At 43.1% G+C, this 19962-nt stretch overlaps 1 protein-coding gene across 2 annotated transcripts in view; it reads left to right on the plus strand.

The window, feature by feature from the left end:
• Taf8 (TBP-associated factor 8) overlaps positions 1–19962 on the plus strand; it is a 670932-nt gene that overhangs the window by 525739 nt on the left and 125231 nt on the right. The window contains exons 1-2 of one of the 2 annotated variants that reach the window (XM_068355044.1): positions 427–720; positions 12126–12247. In XM_068355044.1, coding sequence (XP_068211145.1) covers positions 564–720; positions 12126–12247 — 279 coding nt within the window. In that variant the 5' untranslated portion in view covers positions 427–563. Of the gene's footprint in view, positions 1–426; positions 721–12125; positions 12248–19962 lie in introns of those variants that run through there. The other variant, XM_068355045.1, reaches the window with a different exon arrangement.

Below are 19962 nucleotides of genomic sequence, written 5' to 3' on the forward strand. Positions count from 1 at the left end.
ACTTCAGAAGTTAAAATCTTATGTATTTGTCTTTTTGTCGAACAGGTTGACATTTCCCGTTTCTTATTTTACTTGTTACTTATCACTTTAACATTGCTTATCTATCTTAAAATATGTTTGTGTATGTTAGTCCTCTTTGATAATCTGTTTCTTATTTTGCTATTCTTTTAAGCATTCCCTGTTAGAGCCCTTGGACTTGTAGCATTTTGCTTTCTAAATACGGTTCTAGCTGGATTAACAACAACAACAACAACAACAACAACAACAACAACAACAACAACAACAATAATAATAATAATAATTAATAACAATAATATTAAACACCGCAGGAATTCGTGATGGCTGATGGGTTGTTGTCAAGTTTAATACTCCATCGTGAAGGAAAAAAGGTGAAGTGCGACTAAAAGTGTCTTCTAGTAGTGTGCCCACAATCACAGATTCAGTGTTGTGGAGAGAGCAACGAGGAACTTAGTCTTAGTCTGAAGTCGTAGCTGTGCCTATTGTTTACGTCGGCTGTATTGTAACTTATTTCGAGTAGTGTTGACAGAAATAAGCCAAGGAAAATGGCGATGATAGCTCCCGGTGTAACAGAAACTGGAACAAGCTCTAATCCTCGCCGAAAAATCTTGACATCTGTAGTTTGTGCCCTCCTGCAGGAGTCAGGATTCCAGTCTGGCGATAAGGCTGCCGTAGGGACACTCGTCGAGATGTTGCAAAGTTGTGAGTATATTCTAAAGCAGTACTATTTTAGAACATAGAGGCAGAACTATATCAGCTTCATAACCCAAGGAATTCACGTGGTAAAATTATAGAACTGGGACAACATTTACAATAGGAAACCGCTTTTCCGACAGTAAATAGTGCGCTTTTAACGAATTTGACCATTATTTCCACTGCAAATAAGCCGTTGGTAAAGTTTTGGATTCAACCAAATTGGGAAATGTATTTTATTAATATATTTTCCTAGTAAAGCACGTGATAACAAAACACTTCTTCTCAATACATTATTGTCGCTAATGCATACTTACAGAGAAAAAAAATATTTCAGGAATTGAAGGTCTTGACTTTTTCTAAGTTTAGTGTGTATCTTTCCATGGGCACGCAAGGTAGCTCTTGTTCGTTTGTATGTCTGTTTTCATCTTACTTGGCTCCGCCCCATTGCGTAATGTGACAATATTTACTTGAATGCGCATTTGCTCCTCCCACTAATGTCGCTCCTCCAATCAAAATACTACTGGGTTCTTTTCAAGGGTTATTATTGGACGATTCATTGGTCTCTCAGTCTTGTTTCAAGGATCTGTTTTTCGTGCAATATAACATTGTAAACGATACTCTTTTGTTTTTTTCCCTATTTCATTATGGGAGAAACCCGTGATTGTCGTTTGTTTTCGGTTTTCAAAAGTTCCGGTTTCTATATTTTCATCACACGTCATTTTACTGTCATGGATCCTCCGGTACGGTTGTGTGAAATATGTCGTTATTCCTATTTTGATGTGATCGGCCGATTTCATGGGAATTATAATGGAACTCCTGAAGTAGTGAATCGTTTTCTAAGGGAGCATTCCGTATTACCTTTAAGTGTCCAGTGTGGTAAATGTGATTCGCCTTTACATTTTCGTGAGGATAGACATGTGTGGTATTGTACCAAATCTGAACGTATTCCAGTACTTGATGATTCAGAAGAGGGTCAACCACAACCTTCCACATCTTCATCGTCATCTTCCGTTTAAGGTAAGAAGTGATTTAACAAAATATATATATTCAAATTTACCCCTGGTTAAAGGGGGGGTCGCAGGGGGGCGAAGCCCCCCCCCCCCCCGGTAGGGTTTACAGGGCCCCTAGGTTAGGTTAGGTGGGTTTGTTAGGTTCTGTGGTGCCCTGAAAATTACTGTGGCCTTAAGGGGGGGTCGCAGGGGGGGCGAAGCCCCCCCGGTAGGGGTACAGGGCCCCTAGGTTAGGTTAGGTGGGTTTGTTAGGTTCTGTGGTGCCTTGAAAATTACTGTGGCCATAAGGGGGGGTTGCAGGGGGGGCGAAGCCCCCCCCCCCCCCCCGGTAGGGTTACAGGTCCCCTAGGTTAGGTTAGGTGGGTTTGTTAGGTTCTGTGGTGCCCTGAAAATTACTGTGGCCTTAAGGGGGGGTCGCTGGGGGGCCCTACCCCCCTCCCCCCGGTAGGCCTAGTTAGGGGTATGGGGGAGGGGTGCTGGAACATTAATTATTCATTTATTGCAAATATCATTCAATGCCCCAACACCCTCCCCCCCCTTCCCCCACCCAAAACCCCAGTTCCCAAAGGGTGTCCCCCATAATTGGTGGGATGAACTAGGGTATACATAGTAAATCTCTAAATCGGTTGGTTTGCAGTCAAAATAAACGTTAAATTCATTGAAACCACACTATTTCTGATGCAACAAATATATTTTTATTGCATTTTTCCAAATTTGGCTGAAACTAAAAATTTACCAAGCCGTTCTTATGAGCCCCCCCCCCCCCCCCTCAGGACGGATATGTGATAATTTAACACTTTCCATATTTGTAAGTGACCATAGAATCTAACAAACCCACCTAACCTAACCTATTAGTTCCCAGGTTACAGACCTAGCCGTGGGCAATCCCCCGTAGACCACCCATCCCATTTCCCAAACTTTCCCAGGTCATGGATCTATTAGGATAAAGTAAATCACAAATAAATCCTTACCAGAATCACACTTGTGACACTTTAATCTTTGAGGGATAGCATTATGAGCTTTTCAAAAATTATTCACTACACCAGGAGTACTGTGATACTTATCGTGAAAGTTGGCTATTTTTTCGTGGATTTATTATTCATTCTAGAGAATAATGTATAAAGAAAATGAAAGTTAATTTTACCATTATTTATTGATTTGCCAGTAAATTTTCCCCACTCAAAGCCCCTTATTCTCACTGGGTGGTCCCCAATACCATAGGATATATTAGGGTATATCTTATTAACTATTTGTTTGCGACGGAAATATTGGTCATTGTCAAAGAAAAGTGGGATTTGTTATATATAACCCCATTTTTTTACTAGCAAAGTTATTCCTGTGTTGTTCTATAATAATAGCATTCATGTCATGTTGTCTTGTTTTCGAGAGGTATACATAACGTGTTTATTTTAGATGTTTTTACCTTAATGAAGGTTAGTAAATATGGGGTAAGTTAGGTTTGGCCAAAACTTAACTGCCTTTGTATAACAATGAACAGGGACCCAGGCATAAAACATCATCTAACCTAAACTGCCACACCTAACCTAACCTACAAGTCATGCCCTTATCTACTTACCTAATGGGGGCCTAAGGTTCTCCTGTGACGCCCTTAGATGGGGATTACTGGTTACTGGAAACCTCCAATAGCTAAAAAATACGGGAAATCTCTTAAATTTCCTTATATCTAGCTGTCATACAAATATGCATATATCAAGCTGTTACACTTTACTTTAAAACATATTCCCCTGAAATGATACAAACAAATAAATTTAAAATAGTCAAAATTATGTCAATACAGTATATATAAAACTTCACCCAAATTATGTCAGTACAGTAATACAATTTAAAAAAGCAATACAATATTCCATATGAAAACATTTGTCAGTAATAAAACTTCAAAAGCTGTTTGTAGATATATGCACAATCCTATAAACCAAAAATAATTGTTTGTATATATATATATATATATATATATATATATATATATATATATATATATATATATATATATATATATATATATATATATATATATATATATATATATATATATATATATATATACACAGTATATATACATATATATGTATGTGTATATCCTTCATTTTATCATGTATTTTCAATGAATCTTACCTTAATTTATTGTGAAATAGTTATCTTAACTCACTCCCCCCCCCTCTACAAGCTTTGGGGACCCCAGTTTGGAATGATGGCAGTGTTCTTATTTCACCTCAGAGAGGAAAAACGATATAGTCTCGAAGGTCTAAGATTACCACTCGGTCTGCAGCATCATATTTAGATTGAACAGAGTTAACATTTCCTCCTCGATGAAATTTTCTCTCCATATGGAGTTCGAGCTTACTTGCCTCCAGTTGGAAGTTAGGCTACCTCCTTGGGATGTAGTTCGTGTACTACAATCCCTTCGCCTTATGAACTGCTACGTCAGTCTTCAGATCGTGACTTAACTCTCCAGACAGTTTCCCTCCTTTCCCTGGCCTCTGCCTAAAGGGCTGGTGAGTTGTATGATTTTTCCTACAACTTAGCCCATTCAAGAAGGCTTAATAATGAATAAAGAATTAAAATCTGTATGACGCTTAAGAATTAACTACCCGTACGCGCCTGCACACACATTGTCACACACACACTCGCACAGAGAAAGAGCTAGAACGAGTTCACATGATAACTAATAATAATGGCTATAAACAAACTGTATGCTTGTTGCTAAGACTCAAAATCAGGCTCTAGCAGACCCTAGGTTTTGGGACCTTCCTGATTTCAAGTGTCCATCATGTAACCGATGATCCTGATCAATTTTTACTATGTCCTCAGAGTACTGAGGCACTATCCTTAATGAACTTCTGGAGCCTGCCCGCACATCAAACGACCTTTTATAAGCAATGGCAGGGTCAAAAGGAAATTCACTAAAAACACAATCTCAGCCTGGATTCACCAAGTCATTGTACAAGCGTTGAATCTTGACTCTCTCTAGAGAGAACACAGACCAGAGCTTAGTGGTTTTGTTATGTCCTTGGCATTTAAAAGAAACTTTACTGTAGCGCAGGCCCTATAAGTGGGTGTCTGGAAGCGTCAAAACACCTTCATGGCCCGCTACCTGTAAGATTTAACCTACAGGAGCCTGGATACATTCTCCATAATCCCTGTGGTGGCATCACAACAAGTGATGTAAGCTCCCTTACAGGACAAGTAGCAGTTGGTCGAAGGCAGACGTTACCCGGTGTTAGTCTGGGATGAATGGACAGAATGGCTGGCCATTTCTTCCTTTATCTTCCCCTCTTTTGGGGCACAGCATCTGGAGGACTCTGCTAGCTGGTGTACCTCTGAATGCATGTAATACAGTAGCGTGAAATATGTTACATGTGTTGTTGTCCCTGTCCTCCCTGCGAGGGGAAGTTGGGCAATGTTTAGGTTAAGTAAGAGGAGTGTTATCCACTCCAGTATCCATACCTGATCAAGTCACAGTGCTCAAGTTTCCTCACATTCACCACTAATTCCCAGGCCCTCAATTCTTTAGCTTTTTATACCGAGAGTTCACGAGGTGACAAGGGTACCCTTCTCACGCTCACACGAGCTCAAAGTCATATCCCAGGTCAAGTTCCCAGCCAGTTGGGTTTTTGGACTTGTATCCATGATAAAGGGAGAGTATCCATGATAAAGAGTGAATTGTTTGTATTTGTGAAGGAACAAATGACTAATTTGGAAGTAATTTGTATTTTTCCTAACCATGCAACCCTGAGATCTTTACTCATACTTGGCTCACCATCACTTATTTGTCCTAGATAGTCCTGCCTGCAATCAAAAGTAGATAAACTAGACTAGCAGGGTGGTTGGTCTACCCCCCCAAACTAACTAGTAGCAGGTTGTTTACCTCGTGTAAAAACTTTATGGCTAGTTTCTAGCCATCCCAGAATAATATATCCATAATTAAGAGCTGAGATATATATTGTTAGGAAAAATTTAAATTACCGGTACTTGCAAATTAGTCATATTTTAAGTTGTTCCGTAACTGAAATACAAACCACGCTATTTAATGTGGGTATTACTTTCGGCGTAGCTGAAATGACGAGCCATTAGAATTTTAACGAGGGATTACTACCCCCTCGCTAGTTAGCGAGGGGGTAGGGAGGGGTAGCTTGCTACCCCTCCCCCCGTCACACACCTGTGATTAGCTCACTTTACTTTTGGTTCGGGTGATGAACAGATGTGCCTGCTCCCACCCTCGCTTTGACAGCCTTTGATCTTGTTTTGCTTTTTCTTTTCAGTGTGTTTGGAAGTTGGCCTCTACCATGCAGAAGTGTCCTGGATTACCTGACCGCCTTTGTGGTACTTATATGTTGGCGGTCGACACGGACCCTCACACCTTATATCCTTTTTGCAGGGGCCAACGGTGTGACAGAGACAAAGTGTGTGGTGAGTGTAGGGAGTGGTCTAGCTCCCCGTAGGAGAGGTTTTCCCGGCGCCGGAAGAAGAAGTCCAAACGGGATATTTCTCTTTCAAGGGTTTCCTTGAAGAAGAAAATCCCAAGGACTCTTCTTCCGTAGCCCGAACCTCCTCCGAAGCTCCCACTCGATCGTTCTCTTCTGAGAAGCCGTCGAGTGGTAACGTAGGCCGTACTTATGTTGACTGACCTCAGGGTTCATGAGAGGGAGTTGCCTCCCATAGCGAGGCAGCTCCTCCTCCTCCCCCGGGGGAGGATATTTCTGATAACGTGTCTAACACTGATTTGTTGCAGCTTTGGGCTTCCTTGGGGCTTCAGGGTTCGCCCTCCAAGGAAGCTCTGTTTGACATAATCAGGTTTGGGGCTGCTGTCAAACAGTCGCCGGCGGTAGCGGAGGTCGACCCTCTGTCTATCGTCGACGTTGTTTTGGCAGAGGCTTCTGACGAGTTAGGTCAAACTTCTGCTTTGGTTGATGTAGCTGAAGGCTTAGTTCCCCCCTCCGAACATCCTTCGAGGTAGGAGCTAAGTCCAACGGTCTCTCCTGCAGGTAATTCTGGAGTTCACTAACAGAGACTCCTCTTCGGAGGACTGATGATGGTCTGCCTGCTGCCCCCAGAGGACGTATCAGACGGAAGGCTCGCCCTCCTCTTCGCCGTAGAGGCCTTCCTTCTCCCCACAAGGGAGTTAGGATGTCCCTCTTCGGTTCTTTGCCCTCGCAGTCCCCGGCAGAAGATTCTCCTCGCCGTGCACCGACCGTTACAGCTGCATCCCTGGACCTCTGTGCTGATCGTTCACGGTCTTCTTCGCCTGCCAGACCTGCAGACCTACCGTCTCCGGTCCTGGCTGCTGACGCGCTGTGGGCGGCCACGCACCCCGTTATCCAACGGGCACCGGTCCCTTCGGGGCAAAAGGGGCTTTCTCACATTGTGAGTAAGTCCCTTAAGTGCCAGGTTTCCCCTGTGCGCCCATGTTCTCATGCGCGCAAGCGATCGCCTGCTGTTCATGAGACTTCCCTTCAGAGTTATCCTGTGCCAGGGACAACGCGCCAGCGATCTCCTGTTACCGAGTCTTCTCGCCAGCGCTCTCCTGCTCGCTAGCGCTCACCTGCTCGCCAGCGCTCACCTGCCCGCCAGCGCTCACCTGTGCGCCAGCGATCTCCAATTGTAGAGTCTACGTGCCAGCGCTCACCTGCGCGCCAGAGATCTCCTGTACGCCAGCGATCTTCTTGCCAGCGCACAACTGCGCGCCTTCATCCTGATGCGCGCCACGCGCGCCCACGATCTTTGGATCTGGGCGCAGGAGGGAAGATCCTATTTTCTTCTTACCATCAGCGATTTCCTACGCGCCTTCAGACCTCGCCTCCTCGTCAGCCCTCGCCTGTGCGGTCCCCATCGCGCGCACCTGTTCCAGCCCCTGCTGTGCGCCCTGCTAGAGGTTTTTGAGATCCTGCGCGCCCGCGAGCAATCATATACGCGCGCGCTAGCGCTTGCAAATCCTTCTGCACACTTGCGCGCCACCGATCACCTGCACGCCCACGCGCACCTTCACCTGCGCGCCCACTCGCCCAAGTGCCATAGATCGCCTGTGCGCCCATGCGCAGCCTCCCCAGTGCGCAGTCGCTCGCCTGTGCGCCATGCGCGCCAGCGCTCACCCACGCGCCCGTGCGTGAGCCAGGGAAAATCCAATCGCGCGAGCGCCAGCGCGATTCCCATCGGGATTCACAGCGTGAGCCCCCGCACGAAGCTACGGGTACGAGAGCTTCCAGGTCGTCGTCCTCACGTTTCCTCCCCCGCAAGCGCAGAACATCGCACTCGCAGGAGGAGGGGAAATCTCCAGATAGGTCCAGGAACCAACCTCCTTCTTCCCTTTCCTTTCAGGCAGGACCAGTGGTAGTTTCTACTCCACAGGATCGCCCAATCCCCTTCCCTTCAGAGGAAGTCTCGGACAGCGCAGCTATCAGTAAGCAGCCATGGTTCGGGTCCCTCATCAGAGCTGTTGTGCAGGCTGTCAAACCTGCCTTCGCTGAGATGGGCCTCAAATCAATGGCAGCTCCGACCCCACCGAAGAGGAAGAGAGGAGTAGAAGTCATGGTAACTTCTCCCAGGACCAAGCTGGCTCCTAGGAAATCCTTGAGGCAAGCTCCTTCCCCCCCTCCCCCCCCCTAGACTTTCTCTCCCTCTCCTGTGGATGAAGACTTTCCGTCCTTGGGGGAGTCTACCGAGGTGAGGCGTTCTCCCATCGCACCAATGGGAGAAACCCCACCTTGCGCAGAAGGATCGTCCAGGATTGGGGCGGAGAAGAGCCCTCAGACTTCGTTGTTGGAGACCTGTATTCGTCCCATGAGGGAACCGAAGTCATCCTCGAGGATTCGTCCAGAGCCAACGAGACCCGCGGAGAACGTCCACGTGTCCCCCCAAGAAGAGCCTTTGGGGACTGGAGACTTTGCTGCCAATTCTCCAGGAGGAGAGCCACAGGAGTAGAGCATGCCTTCTGGCAGGTTTTTACCCTGATGAAGCATCTCAACGGGTTCCCGGACCCTGAGAGTGCCACTCGTGAGGGCAAGGACACGATCCTGGACCGAGTCTTTGGCACCCAGAAGCCCCCTAAGGCCAGTATGGCTTTGCCCTGATCTCAAGGGGTGAAGAGTGCCAGGGATAAGGTTGAGGGCCAGCTCTCCGAGCTCGCCTCCTCAAGCCGTTCCACTGCTGGCAACAAGCTCCTCCCTGCTCCTCGTATCCACCAGAGGAGGTACTTTGAGATCATGGAGGAGTCTTGCTTAGCTCTTCCTGCGCACCACTCTGTGGAAGAGCTTGCCAAGGGAGTCCCTCTAGATAGGCTCTCTAGCCGGCAGGTGTCATTCTCGGCTACAGAGATCCTAAGTCAGGAGAAGTTTGCGAAGTGTGCCATACAGGCTACTTCATGGCTGGACATCTGGCTGGGATCTCTTGGCATCCTGTTGCGATCCGAGGACCTGTCCAAGGAAAGCATCTGGAAGGCCCTGGAGACCTTCCTCCTTTCGGGCACCCGCACCATTGAGTTTCTGGTCCACCAAATCTCGAACTTGTGGGCCAATTCTATTCTGAAACGACGTGATGCGGTGGCAGAAAGGTTCCACAAGAAGGTCCCAGCCGTCGAGGTCAGCAGGCTCAGACATTCTTCCCTCTTGGGAAAGAATCTGTTTGAGCCCAAAGACGTGGAACAGGCAGCTGAGAGGTGGAGGAAGTCTAACCAGGACTCTCTCTTTCATAGGACTCTTACATCAAAGCCCTATAAACCTCCAGCACCTCAACAACCTCGCCTGTCCAAGACGACAAAAACGGTAGTGGCAGCAAAGGTAACGGCGTCGAAGCCCTTTCTTGTCAAAGACATGAAAGATAAAAAAGTCCTCCAGGGGAGGTAAAAATCCTAGAGGGAGCTGCTGAGGCCGCAAACGCTAGGATTGGCAGTCCCCCTGCATGTCCACCAGTGGGAGGATGTCTAAAAAGTTGCGCGATCAGGTGGCAGGGGCCGATTCCTGGACGATTTCCGTAATCAGTCTGGGATATCGCGTCCCGTTCACAACATCTCTACCTCCCCTGACAGCGGATCCAGTGTCGTTGAGCTCCTTTGCCATGGGATCAGCAAAGGGGCAAGGCCTACGGGCAGAAGTCAAGACCATGCTTAAGAAGGACGCTCTCCAGGAGGTCGTCGACGGTTCCCCAGGATTCTTCAGTCGACTCTTTCTTGTAAAGAAGGCGTCTGGAGACTGGAGACCAGTCGTCGACCTCTCAGCTCCGAACAAGTTTGTCAAACAAACTCCGTTCAGCATGGAGACCGCAGACACGGTCAGACTTGCAGTGGGACCACAAGACTTCATGTGTACACTGGACCTGAAGGATGCGTACTTCCAGATCCCAGTCCATCTGTCTTCAAGGAAGTACTTAAGATTCAGCCTAGACAACAAGATCTACCAGTTCAAGGTGCTGTGTTTCGGTCTCTCCACAGCACCTCAGGTTTTTACCAGAGTGTTCACCCTGATTTCTTCGTGGGCACACAGGATTGGCATCCGTCTCCTCCGTTATCTGAACGACTGGCTGATCCTGGCAGAGTCGGAGTCGACCCTTCTTCGACACCAAGACAAGCTTCTGGAGGTTTGCCAAGATCTGGGGATCATGGTAAACCTCGAGAAGTCTTCTCTGCTTCCAACTCAACGACTGGTATATCTAGGCATGATCTTGGACACCAATCTCCACAAAGCCTTCCCATCAGACGACAGGATAGCAAGGCTGAGAGGAGGGTCGCAGACCCTTTCCTCAGACGAGAAGAACTCCTAGCCCAATCGTGGTTACGTCTCCTCAGTTACCTTTCTTCCCTGGCCCGTCTAGTTCAGAATGGCGGCTCAAGTCCCGGTGGAATCAAGGACACGATTCCCTGGACGTCCTTGTCCCTATGGGTCCTGCGGAACGGACGGACCTTCAGTGGTGGGTGACAGATGAGAACCTACGAAAGGGAGTGGATCTTCTCGTCCTCCTCACGGATTTGATGCTGTTCTCGGACGCCTCAAAGAAAGGGTGGGGGGCCCACGTTCTGAATCACAGGACCTCAGGCCTGTGGTCAGAATCAGAAAAGTGCCTCCACATAAATCTGCTAGAAATGAAGGCCGTATTCCTGGCACTTCAACAGTTCCAACAATACCTGGCGGGTCACTCCGTGGTGGCGATGAGCGACAACACCACGGTAGTGGCTTATATCAACAAGCAGGGAGGTACCTTTTCAGAGCAGCTATCCCATCTTGCAGTAGAGATACTGAGATGGACCGAAGTCCACTCGATTCCACTATCAGCTCGTTTCATTCCAGGCAAGAGGAATGTGCTCGCCGACAGTCTGAGCAGGGCATCTCATATAGTGAGTACCGAGTGATCTTTGGATCGTCTAGTAGCCAACAAAGTCCTGACTTTGTGGGGTTCCCTGACGGTGGATCTGTTCGCGACAGCTCTTAATTTCATGCTTCCGCTGTACTGCTCCCCAGTCCCGGACCCCAAGGCACTCTGGCAAGATGCCTTCCAACAACGGTGGGACAACATCAACGTTTACGCCTTTCCCCCGTTCTGTCTGATGAGGAGGGTACTCAACAAGACTAGAATATCGGTCAACCTTTCAATGACCTCAAACCACTGCAGGTAAACCATGTTTCCTTGTGTTCCTAATATTAAGATAATATTGTCACGTCCCCATGCCATTATGAGGTGGTATTGGGAGCGTCCTATCCTGGAATTCCATCTAAAGGACTTCAGGTCAACTTCCTAGGATGAGTCACACTTCATTCCTTCACACACAAGCTTACGTAGGCCGCGGTCCTTGCAGAGCAAGGCACTTGCGAGGTGCAGGGACTCTTTATCGTTGAGTACTGTCACACTCAGATACTGAGTCCCCAGGCAAAAAGCCAAAAGCCAGAACAGCTGGGACTTACCATCCCAAAAGCCAGAACAGCTGGGACTTACCATCCCAAAAGCCAGAACAGCTGGGACTTACCACCCTACCTAAGGGTTAAGTCACCCATATTAAATAGCGTGGTTTGTATTTCAGTTACGGAACAAATGACAAATTCGTAGATAATTTGTATTTTTCCTAACTATACAAACCTTAGCTATTTAATCAAACTTGCCCGCCAGCCCTGTCCCCCGGGAAGTCCTACCTCTAAGCAAAGTGAGCTAATCACAGGTGTGTGAGGGGTGGAGGCCCCCTCGCTAACTAGCGAGGGGGTAGTAATCCCTCGTTAAAATTATAATGGCTCGTCATTTCAGCTACGCCAAAAGTAATACCCATATTAAATAGCTAAGGTTTGTATAGTTAGGAAAAATACAAATTATCTACGAATTTGTCGTATTTGTGATTTTAGCACAATGAATCATTGCTTAAGTACTGCAGATTATGTTCTGTTTCTTACATGGTTGCGTATATTTCAGTTATGTTTGAGGTTGGCCGCAGTACAAAAGGGTTTTGTGAATTAGCATATCGGACAGAGCCAGTTGTTGCTGATGTTTTGCTTGCATTGACAGAAATGGGATTTTCTACTGAAGGACTTCAGGTATGTTATTTTTATATTGAATGTTTGATAGTTATATGAACTATACTACTCATTTAAGAAAATAAATAAGATTAGTAAATTTGTCTATGCATAGTACAAACCGTAGCTGTTCCGACTCTAATTTAAAACTTTTGTCCTTTGAAATATGAGAGACTTTAGCAAAAGCTGTAACTGCCATTGAATAATTAACAAGGTCATTATGATTGGTAATGACAGGTGGGGGAGGGAGGGGTACCCACCAGCTCGACCAAGTTAAGTCACTTTTGACTTCAGCCACATTGTAGGTCATGGGAGGATGGGATGTGTACATGCCCATCTTTCCTGTTCGTATCATGATATACAGTAGGTCCTTGGTTTACGACGGAGGTCCGTTCTCACAATGTGTTGCAACTTAAATTTTAGTGTAAGTTGGAACTCTCTTGGATATAGTACTGTGTGTAAGCACTGAAGTCACCCACTTATGCTAATGCCGATGTAAAGTTATAATCTTGGACGTAAAAAGGATTTATGCCTTGGAAACATAATTACAGTGAACCCTCGTTTATCGCGGTAGATAGGTTCCAGTCGCGGCCGCGATAGGTGAAAATCCGCGAAGTAGTGACACCATATTTACCTATTTATTCAACATGTATATTCAGACTTTTAAAACCTTCCCTGGTACGTAGTTCCGGTAACAAACTACCCTTTAATGTACAGAACACTTAATGCATGTACTACAGTACCCTAAACTAAAACAGGCACAAATATTAAAGGAGATTTTATATCATGCATTTCCTAAACACGCTAAAAAGCACGATAAAAAATGGCAACCAATGTTTTGTTTACATTTATCTCTGATCATAATAAAGAAACAAACTGGAGGTAGAGCTTTGCTTATTACCCAGACATATTTCCCATACTTTTCCCTTAGAACTACATCACATCTTCCTACTTTAGATATATATATATATATATATATATATATATATATATATATATATATATATATATATATATATATATATATATATATATATATATATATATATATATATATATATATATATATATATATATGTGTGTGTGTGTGTGTGTGTGTGTGTATATATATATATATATATTTATATGTATAGACATATACATACCTACATATATACATAAATACATGCATACATATATATATATATATATATATATATATATATATATATATATATATATATATATATATTACTGTATATATATGGGTTATGGAAAAAATCCGCGAAGTGGTGAATCCGCGATGGTCGAACCGCGAAGTAGCGAGGGTTCACTGTAGTACTTTAAGAAATAAGGGGAGATAGTGTAGAATAATACAATGAAAAAGGAAAAAAAATATACAACTCCTTAACTTTACACCTGTTGTTGGTTTATTCACTGGATGGGGCACTGCAAGGGGTGTAGAGAAAAGTTGAATGGGAGGTGGAAGCTGGAGAGGCAGGAGAGTCTTGAGAACCTGCAAAATATGTTGGGGATACTACTGGGGCAGCTGAGCCTGGAGACTGGATAAGGTAATGTACTGGAGATACTGGGGCATGGGAATCAGAAAGTACTGTAAGGGTTGGAGGTAAAAAGTTCTAAGGTAAAGGGTACAGTATCTATTGTAGGGGTCTCAACCTTCTTGAAGAAGCTTTAAGTCCGGTCTGGAATTTTACACTCCTCTTCTCATCAAAGATTTTTTTTGTAAAACACCAGCAAATCCATGCTCTTCAGAAGGTCTTAGTTTACATGCTGGTGTTATGGTCCTCAGTATCAGATTTTGCAAACCCTTGCTTTATCAGTGCTAAACCCTCCGCCATGTTTTTGTTTGATATTGACTTGGTGTCTGGAGTTGGTATTTCATCTTTCAACTATTTACTTCTGAATTCCTTCTTAATAAGAGATTGCCATGATATGCAGTGGAACTTCATTTTCCATATTTGAAGCCTTGTGACTGGCAAGAGGGTTCTCAAAATAGGGGATACTTTTTTCAAAGTTTGATTCAAAATGTAATGCTCTCAGTTGCTTTTACTATTTCTTATTACGTCAATCTCCTTCATATACCAACACTCTCATCGCTCTCCAACTTTTCTTCCTCTTTTCACTGTCTATATTATTGGAAAAAGATACCATTGCTTAGATTGAGGTTATTTTCAAAATCAGTTGTGGAGCTGTGGTGGTTTTGCCAACTACGTGATAATGTTTGGACCTGAGAAATCTCAATATTATATTGATAGGATGAACAATCTCTTCAAGAAATTATCCAATGGGTTACAGGGGTGGGCTTGTTTTTAGTATTAGGACTGCATTCTATCAGGTTTGCCTGCCACTATGATTAGTGTGGGGAAGGTTATATTACTGAAATGCTCTTAGCCCCATCAAGGGAATTTGGCCTATGTTTGAGCCACACTTACAATGATAGTACCATCCCTTTGGGATAAGGTAGAGAGTGGGCGTATGGAAGTCTGCTGTCATTGGTGGAGGAATTAATTCTGTGAAAGGCTAATGATGTCTCTTTTACAGGTAGGCCATCACTAATCCGGCAACTTTGGGACTGGAAGGGTGCTGGATTATTAATTTTTCCCGATTATCCATAAATTACAGGTAGTACCTTGAAGGTTAAGAATCTTGCTTAGACTATTTCTTCTTCCTACGCCCGACCCTCTCCCGCTGGGAGGCAGGCCACTCCCGACACTCAACACAGGTGTCATCCCTTGAACACCGATGACCGCAGCAAGCTGGGCACAGGAGGTGAGGGTCAATCTGAACGGACGACTTAAAGTACCGCAGCAGCGGGCCTCGCTACCAGGACATGTCCGCATACGGGACAGCAAACATAAACACACCTGCACAAAAGTAAAAGAAAAAGCGAATTAATAGTCGAGCCAAAAGTAAAAGAGGTTACTCAGCTGATGTGTGAGAGTGAGCAGGGTAGACGGTCTACCCTACCCCCCACCCGCTAACTAGTGGATGGGGGTAGTTATCCCTCACTAAAATTGTCTTGGCTAGTTTTCAGCACTGCCGAAAGTTAATACCCCTTGTAAATAGCGAAGGGTTTATATTTGCATTGGAACAAATCTTGTTTTAATTTCATCTTGGTATCTAGTGCATCTTCGCTTCGACGACGCTTAACACGTGTTTGTTTCATCGATTTATTCACCCATATTTAGAATATTTAAAGATTATAAGTATATACAGTATATACATATATATAAAATTATTTTTTTTCATTTATTTTTTTTCCTTATCAATTAAATTTTGATAATCTTCTAATTCTTTATATCCCAGTTTTATTTCGGGCCAGCCCCGTGAGAGTCAAGCTGGACTTATTGGGCTGGTAAAACTTCTTTCTTTGATAATAACATGTGTTTGTTCTATTTGGTCCAATTAGGAATCAAAGTCTACTTTTGCACCATCAGTGCTTTTAGTTTCTTTGGCTGGCGGTTGAGGATCCTATGGTACGTCAATTCCAGTTTCTGCTGGTAGCTTTGACATGCATGTTGCTAGTTCATAGAGTGCCTCTTTTCCTCTACAATTTTGTTTCTTACATGCCATTTTATGTATCACTCATGCATTCTTATATTCCACCATACTCATAAAATTTACAATTTTACACAAAGAACCATCGACTTACCATGATATACTATATAATTTATCATATAAGTTTTAAAAAAATATACGATAAATGCGCACTCTCGAGTCAAAGTTAGCTGCTCTCTCTCTCTCTCTCTCTCTCTCTCTCTCTCTCTCTCTCTCTCTCTCTCTCTCCGCGTATATACCACACTATGCACCAAAAAAGGCCTTTCAACCTAAAGCTCCACAAATAGAGCCCAACTACCAAGAATGCATATATAATGCCAGGGGTTGGTGCAGATATGGAGATAATTGCAGGTTTACACACAAAAATAAGTATGAAGGCGAAAGAACAAATATTATGGAAAAGTTGGATTTTTTAATGGCAGAATTCCGAGAAATGAAGAAAAGAACATCATATCAGAACAGGAAGGAAGCATGGGAGAATCCATATTATTACCAATATTAAATAATGGAAATGAGACACAAACCATAATAGTGATGAATGCACAGGGTTTAGTCACGAGTAACTCTAAAAGGAAAATAGAGTTCCTAGAAGAACTAACCCAAATTGAAAAAATAGATATATTAAATATAAGTGAAACATGGTATTCCCAAGAGACTGGCAGTGATGACCAGATAAAGGGTTTCCAAACTTATAGATCAGACAGAAAAAATAGGAATCAAGGGGGAACCGCAATATATGGAAGAGACATAAATCAAGGAAAAGTCTGTGAAAAATACAGCAACACAGAATGTGAATTGATTGCGGTAGAATTTGAATTTGAAAAACTAATGAATATTGTAGTTTACAGACCCCCAAATACTAAGGAGTTTGACATAATAATAGAAAAAATAGATGATATATGTAGAAACCATAAAGACTGGAATATACTCCTATCCGGAGATTTTAACTTTCCTTTCGTGGATTGGAAAGAACGGATAGAAGAAAGTGGTTGTATGTATACATATAAAAAAGAGAGTAATAGTAGCGCAGAAGATAAGAGGCAATTTGAAAAGCTTCAAGATATGCTATTAGAACATAATATGCAACAAATAAACCACATTCCAACAAGAAAGGAAAATGTCCTAGATCTAGTATTTGTGAATGAGGTGAATTATGTTAAAGAAATAATAGTGTATAACACGGGAATTTCAGACCACAATGTCATAGAATTGATAGTTCATTCCAAAGCAAGTGATCACAGAATTAATAAAAGCACAAAACTTTGGGAAGGATATGGAAAATATAACTTTTACAGTAAGAATATAAAATGGTCAGAAATAAATGAAGAACTGAATAAAGAATGGAAAAATGTATTTATAAGTGATAATATACAGGTAAATATGGATATACTGTACAAAATACTGGAGAAAATTGTTGAAAAATATGTACCGAAAAAAAACAATAAACAAAAGACGTGCATACCAAGAGACAGAAGGATCTTATTTCAGAAAATTAAAAAGTGGAAGAAAAATCTTGCAAAAGAAAAAAATGTGTGGAAAATGAGGGAAATAAAATGTAAGATAGAAAATGCAGAACAAAAGATTATGCAGTTGAAAGAAAATGAAAAAAGGGACTTAGAAGAAAGGACACTTCAAAATATAAAAAGAAACCCCAAAGTACTTTACTCCTATGCAAAAAAGATGAATAAAAGGAGAATAGAAATAGGCCCTCTAAGAATTGAAGGACGGCTAACGAATGAAAAAAAGGAAATATGCAACATATTAGCAGAAAAATATAAGAGTGAGTTCACGCCAAGAATTGCGAATGAGAATAATGAAACAGAAATGAGAGAAGAAAATGTTGAATATCTAACGGATATAGATATTAATGAAGCAGATATTGTCACGGCTATAAACGAAATTAAAAATGGATCGGCAGCCGGACCAGATGGAGTTCCAGCGATTTTGTTAAAAAAAACTGCAAACACTATCGCGAAGCCACTTGCAATACTGCTAAGACAGAGTATAGATATGAGCGAGATATATGTTAAGCATAAATTAGCTTATATAACCCCTATCTTCAAAAGTGGATCAAGACTAGAGGCAAGCAATTATAGACCTGTTAGTCTAACATCACATATTATGAAAGTGTATGAGAGGGTAATAAAAAAGAAAATAATGAACCATTTGGTCAAAAATAATTTGTTTAATATGGGTCAACACGGTTTCGTACCTGGAAAAAGTACACAGACCCAACTGATAGCTCACTATGAAAACATATACAATAATATGATAAATGAAAAAGACACAGATGTGATCTATCTAGATTTTGCAAAAGCCTTTGACAAGGTAGACCATAACATATTGGAGAAAAAAATGAGAAAGCATAATGTTGTGGGAAAGATAGGAAAATGGGTAAAAGAATTCCTGCAAAACAGAAAACAGATAGTGGTTGCAAATGACGAGAAATCAGATGAAGCCCAGGTAATATCTGGTGTGCCCCAAGGTACGGTATTAGCTGCACTGCTATTTGTTATTATGATCTCAGACATAGACTGTGATGTTGAAAACTCCGTAGTGAGAAGTTTCGCCGATGACACAAGAATAAGTAGAGAAATTACTTGTGATGAAGATAGGAACTCACTACAAAGAGATCTAAACAAAATATATGAATGGGCGGAGATAAATAGGATGGTATTTAACTCCGATAAATTCGAATCAATAAATTATGGAAACAGAGAAGGAATGGTGTATGCATACAAGGGACCTAATAATGAGACAATCACAAACAAGGAAGCAATTAAAGACCTTGGTGTAATTTTAAATAGGAATATGTTATGCAACGACCAAATAGCAACACTGTTGGCTAAATGTAAAGCAAAAATGGGAATGTTATTCAGACACTTTAAAACAAGAAAAGCTGAACACATGATTATGCTTTACAAAACTTATGTGCGTAGTACACTCGAGTACTGCAATGTGATATGGTACCCACACTACCAAAAGGATATTGCGCAAATAGAGAGTGTACAAAGGTCCTATACTGCTAGAATAGAAGAAGTTAAGGACCTTGATTACTGGGAAAGACTGCAATTTTTAAAACTATACAGTCTAGAAAGGAGAAGAGAACGCTACATGATAATACAAGCATGGAAGCAAATAGAAGGAATTGCTGAAAACATCATGGAGCTTAAAGTATCAGAAAGAGCAAGCCGAGGTAGATTAATAGTACCAAAAAGCATTCCAGGTAAACTGAGAAAGGCGCACAGGACATTAATCCACTACGCACCAGCATCGATAATGCAGCGACTATTTAATGTGCTGCCAGCTCATCTAAGAAACATATCAGGAGTGAGCGTAGATGCGTTTAAAAATCAGCTCGATAAATACCTAAGATGCATCCCAGACCATCCAAGACTGGAAGATGCAAAATACACCGGAAGATGTATTAGCAACTCTCTGGTGGATATACGAGGTGCCTCACACTGAGGGACCTGGGGGAACCCAAACAAAAAATAAGGCAATAAGGTAAGGCTCTCTCTCTCTCTCTCTCTCTCTCTCTCTCTCTCTCTCTCTCTCTCTCTCTCTCTCTCTCTCTCTCTCTCTCTCTCTCCCCAAACATAATCTAAGAGATAATTACCGTTTATGGCATGAGTGTTAGAATGTGGTGAACTATTTTGATTGAATTGATAAAATCCATTCTGATGAAAGACACGTGTTTACTGTACACAATCTACCCCTTACTTCCCATTCCATGGATTGATACGATCATTTTCCCCATTTCCTTTGTAGATATTGTCAGTTTGTTCCGTAACTGACATACAAACCACGCTATTTAATAGGGGTATTACTTTCGGCGTAGCTGAAATGACGAACCATTAAAATTTAACGAGGGTTTACTACCCACACCGCTAGTTAGCGGGGGTAGGGGAGGGATCCTTGCTATCCCCCCCCTCACACCCACCTGTGCTTGAGCTCACTTTGCTCTCGGCTCGGATGGTAGTCGGACGTGTCCTCTCTCATCCTCGCCTCTCTCTTGGCAGCCATTAATGCGTTTTTGCTTTTTCTTTAACAGGTTTGTGTGAAGTTGGCCTCTGCGGTTATGCGCACCTGTCCTGGATTACCCGACCGCCCCTGCGGAACATTTATGTCGGCGGTCAAGACAGACCCTCACACCCTTTGCCCTAACATTAGAGGCC

This window comes from Palaemon carinicauda, chromosome 31 (genome assembly GCF_036898095.1).
Source record: "Palaemon carinicauda isolate YSFRI2023 chromosome 31, ASM3689809v2, whole genome shotgun sequence".
Lineage (NCBI taxonomy): Eukaryota > Metazoa > Arthropoda > Malacostraca > Decapoda > Palaemonidae > Palaemon > Palaemon carinicauda.